This window comes from Podarcis muralis, chromosome 11 (assembly GCF_964188315.1).
Source record: "Podarcis muralis chromosome 11, rPodMur119.hap1.1, whole genome shotgun sequence".
NCBI lineage: Eukaryota > Metazoa > Chordata > Lepidosauria > Squamata > Lacertidae > Podarcis > Podarcis muralis.
This window is the reverse complement of record NC_135665.1, coordinates 9,542,247-9,562,825: the sequence shown is the minus strand read 5'-3', so window position 1 is coordinate 9,562,825 and position 20,579 is coordinate 9,542,247. Positions and strand designations below refer to the sequence as shown.

The 20,579-nt window shown below is 42.3% G+C and overlaps 1 protein-coding gene across 3 annotated transcripts in view; it reads left to right on the top strand.

Moving 5' to 3' along the window:
* LOC114606418 (contactin-associated protein-like 4) overlaps nucleotides 1–20,579 on the top strand; it is a 278,819-nt gene that overhangs the window by 156,401 nt on the left and 101,839 nt on the right. For all 3 annotated transcript variants that reach the window (XM_077936037.1, XM_028748648.2, XM_077936035.1), the window contains exons 4-7: nucleotides 7,532–7,679; nucleotides 16,914–17,117; nucleotides 17,264–17,448; nucleotides 20,097–20,240. In XM_077936037.1, the coding sequence (XP_077792163.1) occupies nucleotides 7,532–7,679; nucleotides 16,914–17,117; nucleotides 17,264–17,448; nucleotides 20,097–20,240 (681 nt within the window). The remainder of the gene's footprint in view (nucleotides 1–7,531; nucleotides 7,680–16,913; nucleotides 17,118–17,263; nucleotides 17,449–20,096; nucleotides 20,241–20,579) is intronic.

The following is a 20,579-nucleotide window of genomic DNA, read 5'->3' as shown; positions in this document are numbered from 1 at the left end:
AAATGTGTTTCATTGAAGTTGTTTAAGTGTCACAGAATTCAATAGTAATTGCAAAGAAAAGGAGAGATTATTGAATGTAATGCTTTCAGAAATGATTCAGAAATGCATGAATTACCGCTTAAAAGGATATACCACATTGTACAGAAGTCATTAGATCTCACCACCTTTTTCAGTTTTACCTTTTTTGCTTTGTGATACATAACAGCCATTTTTTAAATTTTTTTGGGGGGATGCTGTACTTGAGAAGTATTATGATCAACCTGCTGGGTTTGCTTATTTCCAGAGGTGCTAAACCTTTGGCTCTATTATTATTATTATTATTATTATTATTATTATTATTATTATTATTATTATTATTACTATAATATATATACTGCCCTATACCCAGAGGTCTCAGGGCGGTTCACAGAACAAGATCAACATAAAAACCACAATATATATAATCAAAATAAAAACAACCCGATAACACCCCTCCCCCCCTCCAAAGAAAAGGACCACATTTTAAAAGGGCATAGGATGTCAATCAGATCAACCAAATTCTGAATAGGGAGCAGAGCAAACCCAAAATCCATCAGGATGAGTAGAGTTTCTGGCTGAGTTTGGGATCAGCTGTGGCTTTGCCAGCTGAAGTCTTTCAACTTGGCTCTTTCGGAGATATACCACGGAGATATAAGTCCTTCATCATGGCTCAGCCAAATGCTGCTCAGTAGAGCTTGGGTTAAGTCCAGAAAAAAAGTGAGCTTTCTATGGGTGTGGTGGCAGGGCCAGGCAGGGCAGGGAGAGACTTAGCTCAGCTTAGACACATACGGAATTTACATTTGCAAAAAGGATAGCACTAGCCTATTTTTAATGCGTGTTTTCCCAGGCTCAGTTTGGCTCAGCCTGCGGTAACCCAGCTTCTGAATTGAGTTTGGATTAGGGGGAAATTGCAGTGGCATAATCTACCTGGAATAAATTATACTGGCCTCCTATAGTTTGGATTGCTCTTCCAGGCTGTTTGAAACCTATTGAAACTGAACACTTTTAAGAATTGTCCCTGTACACAAGATTTCAGACAAACACAGGTCTGAGTTATGTAATATAAAGATTGTCACATGGCTGTTGTGTAGGGAGCATAAAATTAAATTAGTCAATCTGCAGTGTGATTAGCACAGTTTAGGTCATTAGATCATCACTTCCAAGTATATAAGTTTTAGATCATTACTTCCATATTGTTTTGTGTGAATAAGGGGAAATGTATCGGGTACAAGTCTTGTCCAAGTCTCACTGGAATTAACAAGAGTTTCATGCAAAGTAGAGATTTATTTATTGCACTGTTAAAAGAAAAAACCTGCTCCTTTTCCCTTATGGGGTATCCAAGAGCCCATATAGAGTCCTTAAGTGGGTTCCCTATCAGTAGGAGAAAATAACAGAGGCCAGACAGAGAATATTGAGAAGCAAAGCAGCTAGTAAGCCTGATCTTTATTACCATAACTGTTGCAACAGGGTCCTCACTCACCACATGCAGGAGGGAGGAGGAACCCTGAACCATGGTGTGCAAGCCCTTATATAGACTTTTGAAATTGCCCACCCTGTAGCTCAAGACCACCCCCCCCAAAACATCACACATACATCACAGAAGGAGACGTTCTACAGCAGAAATGCATCACAGGAGGTGGTCTACAGCAGAACTCAAGTTTGCCAGGATATCTGTTAATGGTCACTGATTGCTTTACCTGGGCAGCCTGGCCACTCTTTTGTGATGGTAAATACTTTAGTTCCTGACTCCAGGTCACAGGCTCACCCTATTCATACACAAATACACCTTTACAACAGGTAAGCAAACAACAATGGAGAGACTTTCCCATTTCCTTGCTCCTTGCAGAGAAATAGTTGAGGTCAATTTGGGAGAGTCAGAATGGTTTGGGAGAATCAAAATGACTTCAGGATTGCTCTCCTGTACTATTTCAGACATGTGGTTTGTATACTTATACAGTGGTGCCTCGCAAGACGAAATTAATTCGTTCTGCGAGTTTTTTCATCTTGCGAATTTTTCGTCTTGTGAAGCACGGTTTCGGAAAAGTTTTGGAAAAGCTTCAAAAATCACCAAAGTCTTCAAAAACCTCAAAAAAGGCTACCACACCGCGTGCTATGAGTTGCTCCTCGAAGTCAACTCGCAACTGTATTAACGGTGTTAAGAAAAAGGAAACAAACTTGCAAGACGTTTTCGTCTTGCGAAGCAAGCCCATAGGGAAATTCGTCTTGTGAAGCAACTCAAAAAACCAAAAACCCTTTCGTCTTGCGAGTTTTTCATCTTGCGAGGCATTCGTCTTGCGAGGTACCACTGTATATGTATTTGCCTTGTACATTTAGGAATGTTTATTTTATATTTGGGACCTTAGAATGATTATAACAGCACTAATAAGTTTCAGCATTTGGTTTTGGGAATGAAATTATTAGCCAGAAGCAGTAGGCTGACTAAAGACATATTTGCAGCAATGGTAGTTCTTTGGTACTACTCTGAGTCTTACCCCCGTCTGTTCTTTTTAAGCCGCAAAAGAGTGACATATTTCAAAACTGTGATGATAACGAAGTTATCAATTCGTCTGCTTTTATGCTGGGCATGTGGAACACCAACTGCTTTTCAAAGACAACATGTTTTATGTACCTGCTTTGTGTCATTACATGACAGATTGTATTCTAACACTCTGAAGTGTAGTAAATATTCTGTCTGTATAATTTAGTGGCGCTCAACTCTGTGGGAGTGCATGGCAGGTTCAAGGCCTTTCCTTTAAAAGGAGAGGTTTGGTAGGATTGTAAATTTTCCACAACCATGAGAGAATAAGACCGTACTATGGTAAAGAGAATGGTTAGTTGAACAGTATTTAATATAAAAATTTAAAACAGTGATACCATGAGTAATTCTAATGGACTATGGAAGGTGCAAAAATTGGGAGGGGGGATAGAGTAATAGGTGAACTCCCTTTGCTCCAACTCCCTGAATTAAGATCAGTGACAAAATACTAATTGTCCTCTTGGTATGAACAGAATGTTTTTGCTGTTAATTGTTTCTCATAGTAAAGGTCAAGGGACCCCTGACCATTAGGTCCAGTCGTGGCTGACTCTGGGGTTGCAGTGCTCATCTTGCTTTACTGGCCAAGGGAGCCGGCGTACAGCTTCCAGGTCATGTGGCCAGCATGACTAAGCCGCTTCTGGCGAATCAGAGCAGCGTACGGAAACGCCGTTTACCTTCCCGCCGGAGTGGTACCTATTTATCTACTTGCACTTTGACGTGCTTTCAAACTGCTAGGTTGGCAGGAGCAGGTGCCGAGCAATGGGAGCTCACCCCATTGTGGGGATTCGAACTCACAACCTTCTGATCGGCAAGTCCTAGGCTCTGTGGTTTAACACAGTGCCACCCGCGTCCCATTTCTCATAGTAGCGAGCAGCAAAAATGCAAGCAGCAGCAGAGACAATAACAAATGCTCTGTCTCCCAGCACCCCTCAAATCATAGTCTCTTGCCAGAGACATTTCCAGGGAGCCAATAAAAGACCAGCCTCCAGTTCTTCCTGTGTGTCTGTGGTCCTTACTCAGAGTAGTAGCATGACTCTAAGACTTGCAACTGACTGGCTTTAAAGATTTAGTTCTAACACCTATTAGCATTATAGGTTAGCACTAACAGCCACGTTCACAAGCTGTTCAGTGATTTTTAGTACCTTGAAGGGAGGGGTGGAGAGTGCTGTGATATTATAGATACTTATCTGATTAGCTATATAAACCCAACTTTGCGGCATGATAAAGATGGAATGAGAAATGCCAGTACCATATGCATTAGCAAACATATCCTTCGTTTCATTTAGATAATAATAATTGCACTCTCGGGCTGCGAGTGGCTTTTGCGGCAATAGAAACATACTGGAGACGATGATAATTTAAATCATAGAATCACAAATTGATTTTCATATGAAAAGATACTCTTACTTTGTGATTAAATTGAGCATTTATTCAATGAGCAATTGAATTCTAAATGTGTAAAATACCTCTCACATATATTGAACAAATATTTAGAACAATGTTGGATAGTTCATTTTTAGACAATGGAACTGGTCGTTATGAGTAGAAAATGGACTGAAGTATTTCCTTTTGAATTTGATGCAATAGGAAGTTTATTAAGGTTACCTGAGATTTATCTGGAAGGAAGAGCATTAATCATCATCATCATCATCATCATCATCATCATCTCCCATGCAAGCAGGCATTTCCATGACATCCACTGGCATCATGGGCAGCCTTTAGTAATCTTTTGTAATATTGTACATTGTACAAGAACAAAATTCTGTTCCCCCAAATGGATCTTCTCAATTAAGGATCTTCTCAATTTGGTCCCCGCTTGGCTTGGTGCCCTGTGGTGGGGAACCACCTGCACTGGGCCAAAGAGCTTCTCTTTCCATTGAGCAATTAGGAAAACACTTGTATGTGCTAGAACATAAAAAGTATAAAGCCATATTGTTTGCAAGAGCAATGCATGTGCGCTTTAAATAAGCAATGTTCCATTGTCACCTCTGGAATTCATGGCAAAAAAGCATCAAGGATAATTAAGCAACCTCTGTTCAAACCTGACTATGTTCTACATTTATTATGTCAAAAGTAAACATCAGTGTTGAGAATGCTGGAACTCACCGCCAGAAACAATGAAAACAAACAGGATTGCAGATAAGCACACAGAAAGGCAGAAGCTCTGGATCACCCATCTCCAGCCATCCACTGTTTATCTCTGCTTATCTTATCTCTCCTTGGTAGCTGCTCCTTCTCCTCTCAACACTTAGCAACAATTAGCTGCCAAGGGAAATAGAAACAGAGATAAGCAGTCTATAGATAGAGAAAAAGTTGCTGTGGAGTTTTTATTTCCCTGTGTGCTTGATTATGACCCCCACTGCATGTTGCTTGAGAGCTTCGAACAGTCCAAGCCTGGCATTCACAACAAGGCTTTGACATGATGAATGGAAGGCACAGCTGGGCTCTAGAATTCAAGAGCATTTCATTTTATCCATTTGACTATTTATAGGTAGCACAAATGTTGTGCGCACTGGCATACCTCCAACGTCTTTGAGTCCCAAAACCAAGACACGCATCTTCCCGCCCATGCTCCCATGTGAGTCACATGATCACCATGGCCACCATGTTGTTGCGTGAGAAAAAGGGATGTCCCATTTTTTTCCTGGGATACTTGTGGACTGTGCCCCAGCTGAATCCCAAACCGAACTGAGCCAAACATCCAGCAGGATGGAATTCCAAGGGGCACCCCCCTCCACAATTAGCTCCCCACCAGGCCTCTTTGCAACTGATCCCAAGGCCACCTTGCTGTGACAACCACCGGGATTATGACCAGCAGCAGCACAGTCTGGGCTCAGCAGGCCTTGGTTCCCTGCTCGCTTCTCCCTGGCCAAGACTCGGCCTCTGTCGTGCCACCTCACCTACAGCTCAGCATAAATGAGAGCCAGCAACAAAAACAAAAGGAGAGGAGGTTTTACTTCCTCCTTTATTGCTGGGCCCCATAGTAGTAGTAATAATAATAACAATAATTTATTATTTGTACCCCACTCATCTGGCTGGGTTTCCCCAGTTACTATGGGCGGCCTCCAACAAATACCATATTTTTCGCTCTATAAGACGCACCCGACCATATGACGCACCTAGTTTTTAGAGGAGGAAAACAAGAAACAGCGAAAGCAACACAAAGCCTCTTGAGCGAAGAGTCAGGAACACTCCCGCTGTGCTCAAGAGGCTTTGCGTGGCTATCCCTGAAGCCAGAAGAGCAAGAGGAATTGGTGCGCACCGATCCCTCTTGCTCTTCTGGCTTCAGCGAAAGCAACACAAAGCCTCTTGAGCGCAGCGGGAGCACTGCATTCACTCCATAAGACGCACACACATTTCCCCTTACTTTTTAGGAGGGGAAAAGTGCGTCTTAGAGTGTGAAAAATAGGGTACATGAAAACACCAGTCATTAAAAATTTCCCTAAACAGAGTTGCCTTCAGATGTCTTCTAAATGTCCAATACAGTGGACACTCGGGTTGTGAATGTGAACTGTGTGGGAGGCACGTTCGCAACCTGCAGCGTTTGCAACCCGCAGTGGTGCGTCTGTGCACACGCGGGTTGTGATTCGGCGCTTCTGTGCATGCACAACCCCCGAAACCCGGAGGTAACCCGTTCCCGTACTTCCGGGTTTTGGTGGGTCCGTAACCCAAAAAAACACAACCTGAAGCGTCTGTAACCCGAGGTATGACTGTAGTTGTTTATTTCTTTGACATCTGATGGGAGGGTGTTCCACAGGGTGGGCGCCACTACCAAAAAGGCCCTCTGCCTTAGAATGTGCAAAGGAGATTTTAACAGTCCAGTAAATGAAGCAGTATGCTGCACTCTGCAGTTGGTAAGAAGATGATTCAAACTGGGTTTTTCTAACCCAGTTAAACATTAGCCCTGCCCCATAAATTGATTTTGAAGCAGATCCGGAATGCGTGGCTGACCTGGAAGGAGGGGTGTGTGCATCCCTAGCCACATTCTCATGCATACACCCCCTTTCACATTCTTTTGCAATGTTTAAAGTGTTACAAAACTGAAAATACCATTCTCTCTAGTCCTAACACATCATTCTGTTGGAAAGTCACTGTCGTCACCCTTTTCTTGCATATATTTTCATTTTTCACTTAAGTGTTAGGTTAAATGAACTAGTCTGAAAAGTTGACACTTCTAGACAGAAAATCAACTAAAACAAAAAGCAATCACATTACAATCCAAAAATAAAACACGAAATGGCTTCATATCTTCACCGCCACATATTAAAGAAACTGCAAAATGAGACTGGACATGGTCCTACTCCCATTGACAGAAATGCATTTTTTAAAAGAAAAGATTAGCAGAATAAGGATGTTTCATGTTTCAGAGGGGAAAATATATATGCTATTATTCATCTCAGGTTATTAAGTAAACCATAGCATGACCTCAGCATCACATCTTCCTTTCACCCACTACTTCCCATTCATGCGTGAATGAAAATTCACTCTAAGAACAAATCACAATTCTGTTACATCTGAGTGAGAAGGTTTGCTCTAATTAAAGATAGTTTAAACCCAGTGGGATTCAGCTACGATTTCTGGTTCTGGTTTGTCATCTAACTTTGGCTAGAAGAAACCCACAGTTTCCTGAGTTTCGACATCGTATGATAGTTATGTTTTGCCCTTAACAGTGAAAGTAGAAGCTTTCCCTCTCGTCCATTGCACACGTATTGAAAGGTGGAGCCGGAGAGGGTAGAAACTCAAGAATGGTCACTGTGGTGCATTCTCAATCACATGAACTCTGTTTAATGTGGTTATATGAACCAGATCTAAGTCTGGGGTTATATCTACGCAATGAGACATCTTACAGGAGAACAGTTACACCTCACTGAGCTTTTAGCACAGGTTCTCAGAGCGTACAAGGAAAAAAAGTTTCCATGTCAAGGTTTAAGAAATAAAGCCATACAGCAAATGCTGACTTTTAAATTGTCCTTTCAGGCTTTTTCAGGAAACACCAATGCAGACACTGTGGTAACTTATAATCTCCAACATTCCATCAAAGCAAGATTTCTGCGGTTTGTCCCTTTGGATTGGAACCGCAATGGCAGGATTGGAATGAGGATCGAGGTCTATGGCTGTGCTTACAGTAAGTGATGCCTTTTCTTTGAGATGAATCACATAATTGAAATCTACAGGTGCATTCTAAATGGGGGGGGGGGGAGAATCCTGCTAATTGGCCTTTAATGGAAATAAAAATATTTGTATGAGAGTTCTGTATCCTAACAGCATAACCCCCCTCCCGCCCATTATTATCTTGATATTTGCACATTGAGGTCAATTGCACCATATAATGAATTGAAGTATATATCAATAATCTTAATTTAAGTGAAACAGAATACAAATGCATAGTTCCCAAGTTAGCTCTGTGGGGTTGCCATATTTTGAAGAGCACAAAAGAGGACATGACGACAACTCTGATTTTAAATATCCCTACTATACGTCTGCTATAGAAAGTGTGATATATTGCCGGGGGTGGGGGGCAGGAGAAGAGGAAAGCAAGTCTTCAACTACCAGTTACGTCTATGTCTCATCCAGAAAGTATAGCCAGAGACATTTTGGCAAATTTAAAAAATCCACCCTGACAGAAATTTTACCCCTGAAAAAGAGGATGTGTCCTGGAAAAAGAGGGCACAGGGCAACCCACCATCTCCCAGAATCCGGCGAGCCTTAAAAGTGGGAGAGCAAAGAGCTCAAAGACAGAGGGCACGTAGCAGCGCCCGTAGAAGTGATGAATGAGGAAGTGGGAGAGAAGGGGGGGGTGGAGATTCACTTGGGACAACGCCGCCATCCAAGAGGCTGGGTTCTATAGCCTCTCTCTGTAAAGACTGAAATAAAAAAAGGACTGTAATAAACTTTTCCTTGTCTTTCTACTTTCCTGGGCAAGTAGCCGGGAGCCGCTGATAGCATCCTGACACACCTCATGCAACTACTAAAATTGTTTTTCACCATCCCAACCAGGGCTGTCTTAAGCATATCCGGCGCCGTGGTACAAAGATCCCTCTGGCACACCCCACACCCCCATTTCCCAGAGTTGTCGACCTTTTCCCACACCTCTGCTGGGATCGCTCTACTCTCGCGGAAGCCTGGGAGGCAAGCTGCACGCCCGCCAGCCATATGGTTGATGAGGCACAGCTGGGAAAGGGGAGGGAAAGGGGAGGCCGCCAGCAAAGCCACACAGCTCCCCCACTCGCTGGGCCACCCCTGAGAGACCAGCGCTCTGGCGCAATGCGCCACTAAGCCCAATAGAAAAGACCGCTCTGGTCCCAACCCCATTCTGAAGCCACTTCTCTCTTTTGTTCTGTATCCCTGCTTTGCACCCCCTCTTACTTTCACTTCCAGATGGATGACCATCTGTCATGGATGCTTTAGTTGAGATTCCCGCATTACAGGGGGTTGGAATAGATGACCCTCGGGGTCCCTCCCAACCCTTACGATTCTATGATTCCATTCCTTTACCTCCTCCTACCTCCTTTTCTGCAACCCCACCCAGCCTTGCTCACAAACCATAATGCAGGAGATTACCACCCCTGTTGGTAATCTCCTGCATTATCCATACATTGCAATTGCTATGTACCCTTTTCAGCTTCCACCCAGTTCTGAAGCCACACCGCCCCTGCTATTTTCCCTTTGCTTTTGCTCTCCAACCCCACCCTGATTTCATGCAAAACCAGAATTTTGATTTGGCAAGGCAAAAGGAATAGAAAGTTGTTCTGAAAGAAGTTTTACAAATACAACCCGGTCAGCTGGGCGGGGTTGTATATGGGGTGCTGTTGTATATGGGGTGCTGTTGCTTTTGCGAGAGGGGAGAACCCGCAAGCAGAAGCATATTGCCCTTTCTCTGGCAAAGCGGTTCAAGCAATCCAGTACGGCGTGCAGTTGTGATGTCTTCCACAGCTGTGCTATGAAGTGAAATGTCACTTTCCTCAAACTAGGGGAGACTTGCAGGCTGTCAGGAACTCATTGGGGCATGAGAAACATTTGCCTGATTAGAGTCATGGATGTTATTTTTAGGAAATCTACGAGACACGGTATCAGTAGGGAATTCAGATCAGGCAGCGGGATCAAGGACTGCGTTGACAAGGGCACAGGGCAAGCAGAGCAAGAAAGGCAGGGTAAGGAACGGGAGGTGAAGCTTGATGTCAGGCACTGCTAAAAAGTTCTGAGCAAGCACTTTCGCAACAGCTTCCTTTTTTGCAAGAGTTTGTGGCAGGCTTCAGCCATTCAGGCCAAGAGCAATTGTGAATCGAGGACCCGCAACCTGCATAGGGGTAAATAAGACACAAGGACACATGTATTTTAGGTTAATGGGCTAAAGAAGGCCACAACTTTATTGGTTACAGCATGTGAGCGGTATTGGCTTAGGCATTGGATCAAACAACCTATATATGACCCCACCCTGTGCAGCGGGAGGGGGGGGCATTTGAAGGTTAACAACCAGTGGGAGGAGCTTGTTGATGCAAATACAACTGGAAGCTTCCCCTGGTGTCACCGGGGGTCGTGCCATGGCCCTAGCCACCAGCAGGGCATCGGAGAGGATCCACAACCGCCAGATTCCTTTAATGGAATACCTAAAAGGGGAGGGGTAGGTGATGGCCACACCCCGCCCACCAACACGCAACACATATTCCAATGCCTAACCGCCAATACCGGAAAAGTTGTGACGATTTGCTATGAGGTAGGTGAGACACCAAGAGGCTGGTGCCAATTTGCCAAATGGATACAAAATTCCTACCAGCCCCCCGGTCAACCAGGGCAACCAACCAAAGTCCATAGCAATGTCAAGAGCATAAATGTGACCTAAAGGAAGGACGGGCAGGAGATCCAACGACTCCAGGAAACAGAATGAGGTGCGGGGATGCTGCGGGCACTTGAATCCGGCTAGAGCCCGCCCCCGAGCCAACCCTATTGGCTGGCCTGACGGGCGTGTCACGGCAGCCGGGAAAATGACGCAGGGAGCCGAATATGACCCCCTGCTGACGCGGGATGGGCTCCCGCTCACAACACCTCCCCTCTGGGAGGAGGAGAGGCTTTCTGTTCCAAGTATGCTTCAGATCCAATGCATGCATTCCGGAAGCAGAGTGGTCCGCTATTCCTCTAGCAGGGAGGGTCTCCCATGAGATGAGCTTTGTGTGAACGGAAACTAGTGTTGTGGCAAAATCTGTCGATGTCGCCAATGTTTTCTTCCCCTGTGAAGGAGACTTCCATTTGTTTTCTGCCTCCTTCTCAGGGCATTTGAGAATTTCTTTAGACTTCCAGAGGCTCTTGGGTTTTGAGCTTGCTTTGGTATTACAAGGTGGTTGAGGGTGATCTGCTTTGCTTGCCAATAAACTTTTCCCCAGTGCCTCCAGCCTCCTTGGCTGCTTGTATTTCCTGATTTTTTTTGGGGGGGGGGGAGGGGGAAGGCCCATGGGTAGTTTTACATTATCATGTCTTCCCCTGGGTTTTAATTGAAGTGCGGACACTGGGGAAGGCTGCAGAGCACAGAATATTGGTGAGATGGTTTGTAGAAGGAAAGGAAAGGAACTGACAAACATCCCTCAGCCTCCTCAGAAAACAAGTACAGTGGTACCCCTGGGTTACAGACGCTTCAGGTTACAGATGCTTCAGGTTACAGACTCCGCTAACCCAGAAATAGTACCTCAGGTTAAGAACATTGCTTCAGGATGAGAATAGAAATCGCGTGGTGGCAGCAGCAGGAGGCCCCATTAGCTAAAGTGGTACCTCAGGTTAAGAACAGTTTCAGGTTAAGAACGGACCTCCAGAATGAATTAAGTTCTTAACCCAAGGTACCACTGTACATTCAAAGCTCTGTACCACACCCAAACCAATGTCACCAAAAATTATCTCCTCTAATGTCATTTCTCTTCTTAATTATTTGATGGGAAATGGTTTGGGGCACGTTTCTATGTCCAGTACACGTAGCTAATTTTGTTTTCTATTGTTCAATTGTGAATCACTTTGGGAAGAACGATGATCCTAAAAGGCAATATACAAATTGCCGAAATAAAATAATAAAGAAATAGTTGTAGGAGCATCAACCTGCATCCACCCTACCAAAGACTCTTGTGCTGATTTTTGAAGGAAAGGAGGAATGGAGGGCAAAGACAGAGGTTTCTGTTGGTTGGTTGGTTGGTTGGTTGGTTGGTTGGTTGGTTGTTGGTTGGTTGGTTTGGTCAGTACACAAATGGCAGAACTTAATATCTTTCCACTTGTACAATGCCTTCATACATCTCCAGAGACTGCTCTGGGCAATTTAGGTTTTGAGGGTTGTTTTATTTGTAGTTAAGAGTTATCTAGCAAACTAGAATTGAAGGAGGGCATGTGAGACAGACATCAGTCCTTGATTATCAGAGTCTTGGAAATCATTGCTTATTTTGCTTTTTGAAATATTTCTCATGGTTTTCAGACAAAACTTGAAATGATCCTTAGGAAAGAGGAAAAAACACTTTGTATTTTCCTATACCACGTATTGAGCCTAAAAAGTTTATTTCCGTAAATAAATGCATATTTATTTTTTTATCATTTGATGATCAGAAAAGAGAAAACCCAGTAAGGATGATATTCAAAAGTGTATTTGAATAAATTAATGTAGAAGATGACAGATTGTGCAATGTGAATAGTAGGGAAACAGCATGAACCCATTCTGTTTCTTTTATGTATTTTGCTTTGATTTCATTGTTAAGTTATTTCAAATTCAATTGAGATTTTGTTCATCATATAGGTATATATTTTATGTGAGTTTGAGGTAAAGAAAATAATTATTAATAATGATAATGATATGACAGGGGGGAATTGCCCTACCTGGGAACCTCCAGATACCACATCACAAACCTCTGAAGGTAACCAAATTTGGGGGATGCTGGTGTAGGGATTACGAATAACTATCAGTACTAATGAATTCATTGATTGATTTTTATTTATCTGCTGCCTTCTGTCAAAGGATAGGTGGCAACACATTTAAAATCGATTGAACGTGTAATTTGTTACTCGTTCGATGCCCCCGTTTTAGTGGTCTCATTTTCATAGTGGAAATGTACTGATTTAAAAAAACGTGATTGATGTAGAGTCCTAGTGTTCTCCCTTGAACTGTCCTTACCAAAGTAAAACTTACTCATCTTATGTGACAGAACTGAGAATTAAACCAACTGACAGCTTAAGTTCAAAACAAGGCCCTTCTGCTTATAATTGGTGCGATTCTGCTGAATATTTTTTTTTTAAAGTTTTTATTTTATTTCAACATCTAAAAGCACAGGTACAGTATCATTAAAACAAAACAAAAAACAAGATCCATAAAAGAGAAAAAAAAGAAAAAGAAAGAAAAAAGCAAATAAGTATAAGTACATAAGTCTTCATACAATTCGTTACATTATTGACTTCCCACCACCGCAACGTGACCTATATCTCAACAGTATATAGAGCAGTGTCTTTAACCAATCATCATTTTTTACCTCGCGATTTTTATATTATACCTACTGTGATTTTGGTGTTTCCTAGTATCGTCTCCATGTATGAAAAAAATTTGTTCCATTCATTAATAAATTTGATGTTCTTCTGAAGCCTGATCCTCTGCGTCATTATTGCTAGGTCTATGTATTCAATTAACTTGGTCTGCCAGTCCTTGATTGTTGGAATATTAGGTTTTTTCCAGTTCTGCGCTAATAGAATCCTGGCAGCTGCTGTGGCGTACTGAAATAGGGTTTGGTCTTCTTTGTTAATCTCATTCCCCACCATTCCCAGGAGGAAGGCCTCCGGTTTTTTAGGGAAGGTATGTTTTAGAATCTTTTTTATTTCATCATAGACGGAGCCCCAGAACTTCTTCACTTCATCGCAGGACCACCACATATGAAAGAAGTCTCCCTCTTTCTTTTTGCATTTCCAACAGGTCTTATCCCCGGTTTTATAATGATATGACAGGGGGGAATTGCCCTACCTGGGAACCTCCAGATACCACATCACAAACCTCTGAAGGTAACCAAATTTGGGGGATGCTGGTGTAGGGATTACGAATAACTATCAGTACTAATGAATTCATTGATTGATTTTTATTTATCTGCTGCCTTCTGTCAAAGGATAGGTGGCAACACATTTAAAATCGATTGAACGTGTAATTTGTTACTCGTTCGATGCCCCCGTTTTAGTGGTCTCATTTTCATAGTGGAAATGTACTGATTTAAAAAAACGTGATTGATGTAGAGTCCTAGTGTTCTCCCTTGAACTGTCCTTACCAAAGTAAAACTTACTCATCTTATGTGACAGAACTGAGAATTAAACCAACTGACAGCTTAAGTTCAAAACAAGGCCCTTCTGCTTATAATTGGTGCGATTCTGCTGAATATTAATGGCTTTTAAAAAATATTATGAGTCACTCAAAATGGATAACTTTTCAAGAAGCTTAGGCACAATCCCCCAGAGATCACAGGTTCATTTCAGTGGGGCCTGCACAGGAGAACTTCTTAGAGGCTCGCTTCCAAAATATAGAGCGTTTCTTTTCTTTTCTTTGTCAAATTAAGCAAAGTTAGATAGCAGATTTCCATTGACTTAGAAGAGGACACTCAATGAATTGGAAAATGATTTCATATATTATTGGCCGTCTGCTACATCTTCATTTATTTCATAAGTGTATCTCTCAAGAACTATTACCTCCTTTGTCTTCTTTACTTATGCAGCGTGAATACACTATGAGCTTTACTTGAGTGTTATCTGTTCCTTTCTGTAGTTCTAAGTCAGGCTGTAACAGATTGTGACAGATACTGTTTTATATTACTAGTCAAAAATCTGTTCTTTCCAGCCAAGTGGATATATATATGACCTTGAAAGGGACTAGATAATGTGTCATGAGAAGTGAAGTACCTTTTTAAATGGTGAAATCATTGCTACCTCTTCTGTCAATAAGAGTATTTCATATATGTGGAATAGGTAATTGCTTTGCCTTGGTGTTTCAGAGCCACAAGTGCTCTTAAAATACAGTGGGGTCCCCCCCCCCGGTTAATGACTTTATTTGTTAATTAAATTTATATCCTTTCTTCCCTCCGAAATGAGTGCAGAATGGCATGATGAGAGCAGGCCTTTGAGTTTTAACCACTGAAATTTCTTACCTTCTCCCACCCCCTTTGTTCTTCCCAGCTGTATAGTGATACCTTCTGAAATACTGGCTTCTGACTACACATCTTTACCTTGATTGTATGCAAAGACTCTCCTAGAAGAGGTGTCACCAATTTAAACTGCTACTGTGAAATATGAACCCCATTGAAGACATTGAAAGTATAGGGCATGGGTAGGCAAACTAAGGCCCGGGGGCCGGATCCAACCCAATCGCCTTCTAAATCTGGCCCCCGGATGGTCAGGGAATCAGTGTGTTTTTACATTAGTAGAATGTGTGCTTTTATTTAAAATGCATCTCTGAGTTATCTGTGAGACATAGGAATTCATTCATTTTTCCCCCTTCAAAATATAGTTCAGCCCCCCACAAGGTCTGAGGGACAGTGGACTGCCCCCCTGCTGAAAAAGTTTGCTGACCCCTGTATACAGTGGTACCTTGGGTTACAGATGCTTCAAATTACAGACTCCACTAACCCGAAATAGTACCTCGGGTTAAGAACTTTGCTTTAGGATGAGAACAGAAATTGTGTGGAGGCAGCGGGAGGCCCCATTAGCTAAAGTGGTACCTCAGGTTAAGAACAGTTTCAGGTTAAGAACGGACCTCCAGAACGAATTAAGTTCTTAACCCGAGGTACCACTGTACCTCATTGGTACAGCACAGGTCCTGCATGCAAAATGTCCTAGGTTGCATCACTCATGTCTCCAGTAGAGTTGGGAAGGATTCCTACCTGAAATGCCTCGGAGCCACTGCCAGATAGTGTTGGACATGCTAGACGAGATGAATCAATGATCTGATTTGGCATTAGGTAGCTCCGTGGTAGGTTCCTCTGCTTGATTTCCCCCCATCCTCTGACTTCCTCTGTTCTAATCTGTCTCAAACAACAACATAAACACTTGGGCATCTCATTATCACATCATTCTGCTGTGAGAAGGTCTGTCAGGTGGTGCTTCACCAGTTGATGTTATTGCTCCAGCTCTGGGGGGGGGGGGGGGGGAATTCCCAGAGCTTTGTTCCTTCACATTTCTCCTCTGTTCTACAAAGAACTATGCTGCAAGATACAGGAACAGAACTCTAGCTTGTATATGATGCTTATAGAATAGCTTGGGATTTCTCATACTTGCTAAATGATTATCACACAAGTGGTGAGGGGACAGTTTCTCTTCTTGGCAACCCATCATAAGAGATCCTTTATTTGTGTTATTCTCTTTTTTCATATTTTTTTTTTTAAATTAAAGTTTTTCTGACAGAAAAAGAAGTAAAAACTAGAAAAAAACTTACAACCACAATCATTCAAAATAATTCAAATTACAAACACAATAAATTTACTTTCATATCACATTCTCAATAATTTTCCAAATACCACCCTCTACTTCCCCCCCCCACCCGACTTCCCCTCACCCATGTGAGATCTTATTGGCATTTGTATTATTGTTTCTTGTTGTGTTAGCAGTTATTTATACTTAATTTATACTTAATAGTCATATCCTTTATAATATCATCTTGTATCCTTGCAAGTCTTTCCTTTTACATTTATGTTAAACTTAATTTCCATATCCATATTTTTTCATATACATCTCCACACACTCCCACTCTCTCTTAATTTTTTGCTTGGGGCAGCCCCTAATTGATGCCGTTAATTTTGCTATCTCCATAAACTCACAGATCTTAATTCTCCATTCTGATAATTCTGGTATTTTTCCTGTTTTCCATTTCTTTTTGCTGCTAATAATCTAGCCACTGCTGTCACATAAAGGAATATATTCTTTTTATCTTTGGGGGTATCGTTGGTTATTAAGCCTAACAGATATGCTTCTGGCTTTTTGAGAATTGTGCTCTTAAATATTCTTTTCAACTCTTCGTGTATCTTGATCCAAAATTGTTTAATCACCTTACACCCCCACCACATATGGTGCATTGTTCCCACCTCTGCTTTACATCTCCAACCAAGTTTTGAATATTTTTTATAGATCTTTGCCAATTTTACTGGGGTGAGGTACCAACATTTTCATTATATTTTCTCTTATCAAATAACAAGCTGTGAAATTTATGTCAACACTCCATAATTTTTCCCACCTTTCTAAATGTATTGTCTAGCCCAGATCTTGTGACCACTTTATCGTTGTTGTTTTATTACTTCATTTTTCAATTCCCACTCAAGGAGTAGATTGTACATTTTCGATATAATTTTTTTTTTGACTGCTTTGTTTGTGTTATTCTTAGGATCTGATGTGGCAGATTTTGATGGGAAGAGTTTCCTACTCTACAGATTTAACCCCAAATCCACCACAGCACTGAAAGACATAATTTCTCTGCAGTTCAAAACGATACAAAGAGATGGGATTCTGTTACACAGAGAAGGACAGAATGGAGATCACATCACCTTGGCATTAGTTAACGGAAAGCTTTCCTTGCTCATCAACATAGGTATCAAGTGAAAATTCATACTGCACACTTACTTAGTAATCTGCTTATTTTAAACTAACTAACTAACTAACTATATATATATATAAGTTCACTGTCTTCATTGTTTCTTCCAACAGACCTAACAGTTTGTTTTTCTCCTCTTGAAGGTGATGCTAAAATATATTCTGCTGATGCCCAGGTTAATATCACTCTGGGTAGCCTATTGGATGATCAGCATTGGCATTCAGTCCTCATTGAACATTTCAATAATCAAGTGAACTTTACAGTTGATAAACACACTCACCATTTTCATGCAAAGGGAGAATTCAATTATTTGGACCTTGATTATGAGGTGTGAAAACTATCTTTCATTTATTAGACTTATTATTTTGTTATGTAAATGCAATTATGAAACAGAAGGAGATGGTGAGCTGCTTAGGGAAGTGTTTCAGCATTCAGACTCTTGCCGAAGCTTGAAATTAAAGACTTTCGCTAATGCTTTGCTTACATGTGTGCCAACCCTTGACTTTTCCGCTTTGATGTAAATGCCCAAATGTTCCTTTTGTAATTGTACTGTTTACACTCTACTAGGGGACATCCTGGCACTTAGGTGGTACAGCTGTGCCATGCAGGACAGGGGATGCGAAGGGGCAGAGGAAGGGGGTACAGTAGGGGCAGTTCACCCTGGGTGTCACCACTGAGGGGGCTGACAAAATGCCAGGTGGCACTCACCACGGGGTCTGCAGCATGCCCGAGCCACACGTCTCTCCTGGGAGTGATGCGGTGGCTTGAGCACCTGCAGGCTCCACACTGCCCCAAACGGTCCGCCTGCCACCTTCCCCTCAGCTGTAGGGCAGCTGAGTGGGAGGAGGCAGGCAGACTTCTCGGAGGCCCCACAGAGTGTCCTGCCCTGGCCGGCCCTGCCCCCACAGGTGGCTGGCCCCATCCCTGGGTGCAGGGCTTGTGCGCTGCCCCAGGTGCCTTATCGGCTTGCTCTGCCACTGGGGATGCGAACAGAGAGCAGATACAATAGGGTTACCAGACGTCCCCGGTTCCCAGGGACAGTCCCCGGGTTTGCAAATCTGTCCCTGCACAAATTCCGTCCCCGGAATGTCCCCAGATTTGCAAACCTGTCCCCGGGAAACGTGGCAGCGGCAGCCTCAGCAGCCCAGAGCCAGCCTGTTAGTGCAGTTGGCTCTGGCTGGCTTCAGGAGCTGCTCACTGTCGTGGCGCCCGCCATTTTTCCTGCGCCACGGCAGCGAGCAGCTCCTGAAGGCAGCCAGAGCCAACTGCACAACCAGGCTGGCCCCTCCTGGGCAACGGCCACCCACCTGTGACTCCCTAGCCTCCCCGATATGTCAAAACAAAGGGGGAAGGAGATCGGGGAAGGCTTGGGAGTCACGGGCAGGCAGCATGCCATTGCCCAGTTTTTTTTAAAAACTGCACATTTATGTTTCACAGGGTGCGAAAGAAGGGCTTTGCACCTTTATACAATATGCGTGTGTGTTTGGGCCCAGGCTCTTTTGCCTCACCATCCACACTACTGACTCCCTGTTGCTACTCAGCTTCAAAAAAATAAATAAAAGTGTCCCCGAATTCATTGAAAAAAATCTGGTAACTGTAAGATACAACAGTTCATAAAAGGCAGGTTTAGGTGGGGATAATAGATTGCATCTTGTACATCCGTGCAGTGTACACTTCAGATAAATCAAAGGCTTTGGTAGTTTCATTTACCAGTCATCCCTTTCCCCAACTGCTGGTAAACCAGCAATGCTGCTCATTACAGCAGGCAGGGGAGGGGGGGGTCACATGAGGGGACTGGGCAAGGAAGAGGCAAGAGGTATGGTGCTGCTCAATGAATCAACAGTTTAAAGAAGCACTGTAGCTCGCCAAAGTGGTGATTCTACAGCAGGTTTGGGGAACCTGTGGCCCTTTTGTCATCCCTGACAATTGCCCATATTGGCTGAGAATGGCGGCAATTGGAATCCAAGATCTGGGAGTCCACAGGTTCCCCATCTCTGGCCGAAACCAAGGTGAGTTTGGGTCCTTGTGAAAGAGAGGCAGTTTCCCCTTGCACTGGGGCATTGCTGCTCTTATCCTGGATCCTATCAAACAAATTTATGGGAGTATGGGCGCTTTGGCGCTTAAATGGCATTTGCCCACTCCCCCCGCAACCTGTTAGCACTGGACAGCTTCCTTGCCACACTCAAAACTATTCCCTTATAGTTACATTATATGAGATAGTCCATTACTTCGAGAGCTCAGTGTGCGAAACCTAGCGCACGCAGCATAGTGAACAGGCTTTCAATGTGTAGCTAACATAAGAAATAACAGTAAATATATTTGTTTAAATGTGTGCTTATGCTGTATTATTAATTTGAACATTTCAGATAGATTTTAGGTAAGTAGTTGCCATGGTCACATGAAAGACTGATATTGCAAGTTAAATAAGTATAATTATATATGATAATAATATAAATATATTAATAAATGTTATTTTTATAATTTTAAAAAGTATTAAGTAATGTGGAAAAATAAAGGAAGATTGAGAAGACATTTATATAAACGGAATTACGTATGAATAGTGCATCCTTACTTAAGAGTAACCCCATTGAACATAGTGGGACTTAACATCTAAGTAAAGATTTGTCAGATTGCCCTGTACTGATATATAAATGCTAACTTCCAAAGTAAGGCACTTTTTTATTGAAATGATTGAATAAAACTAGCATTGTCAGAAAATAAAAGCACATTTATTTAAAAGGTATTTCTTTGGCCTTTTACTTTTTGTGTTATTTCTGAGCTGTGTTTCTTAACCTATATTTTAAGTTAATGCATTTGACAATTGAAAAGAAATAATAATGGGAAAAAAGATTGATTCTCAATTGACCAATATGGAGCTACTGCTGTGCCATTGTTAACATTTTTTATCATAAACGTTGCAAGCAGATTGTCAGAAAATTACTTAATACGATTATTGATTTTTCTTCTCTTTCTAAGCTCAGCTTTGGAGGGATTCCAGTACCTGGAAAATCAGGGCTATTACCATGGAAAAACTTTCATGGGTGTTTTGAAAATCTTTATTACAATGGTGTGAACATTATTGATTTGGCCAAGAGACATAAACCTCAAATCAACATTATGGTAAGAAAAGTTGGGTTGGGGAGCTCCTTGACTTGTATAACAGTGTTCCAATCACAGTCTAAGGCTGCAAACCACAAATCAGTTAGCTCGCTTTATGTAAGGGTGCAAGCCCTAAGATCATTTAATTTAAGAAAGTTCATGGCGGGAAAGTTTCCTATTGCATCCTTCACCTTTCAGCCACTTGCACTCCCCCAAATTTTTCTCTGGATCATGTTGGAATGTGAATAGATGTTAGGAGAGGATACATTTCTTAGATATTATCCTTCCTTCTGCATGTTTGTGAGTTCAGCAGACTGCTATCCCTTTGCAGCTTAAAAAGGAAGCTTAGATTAGCTAGTT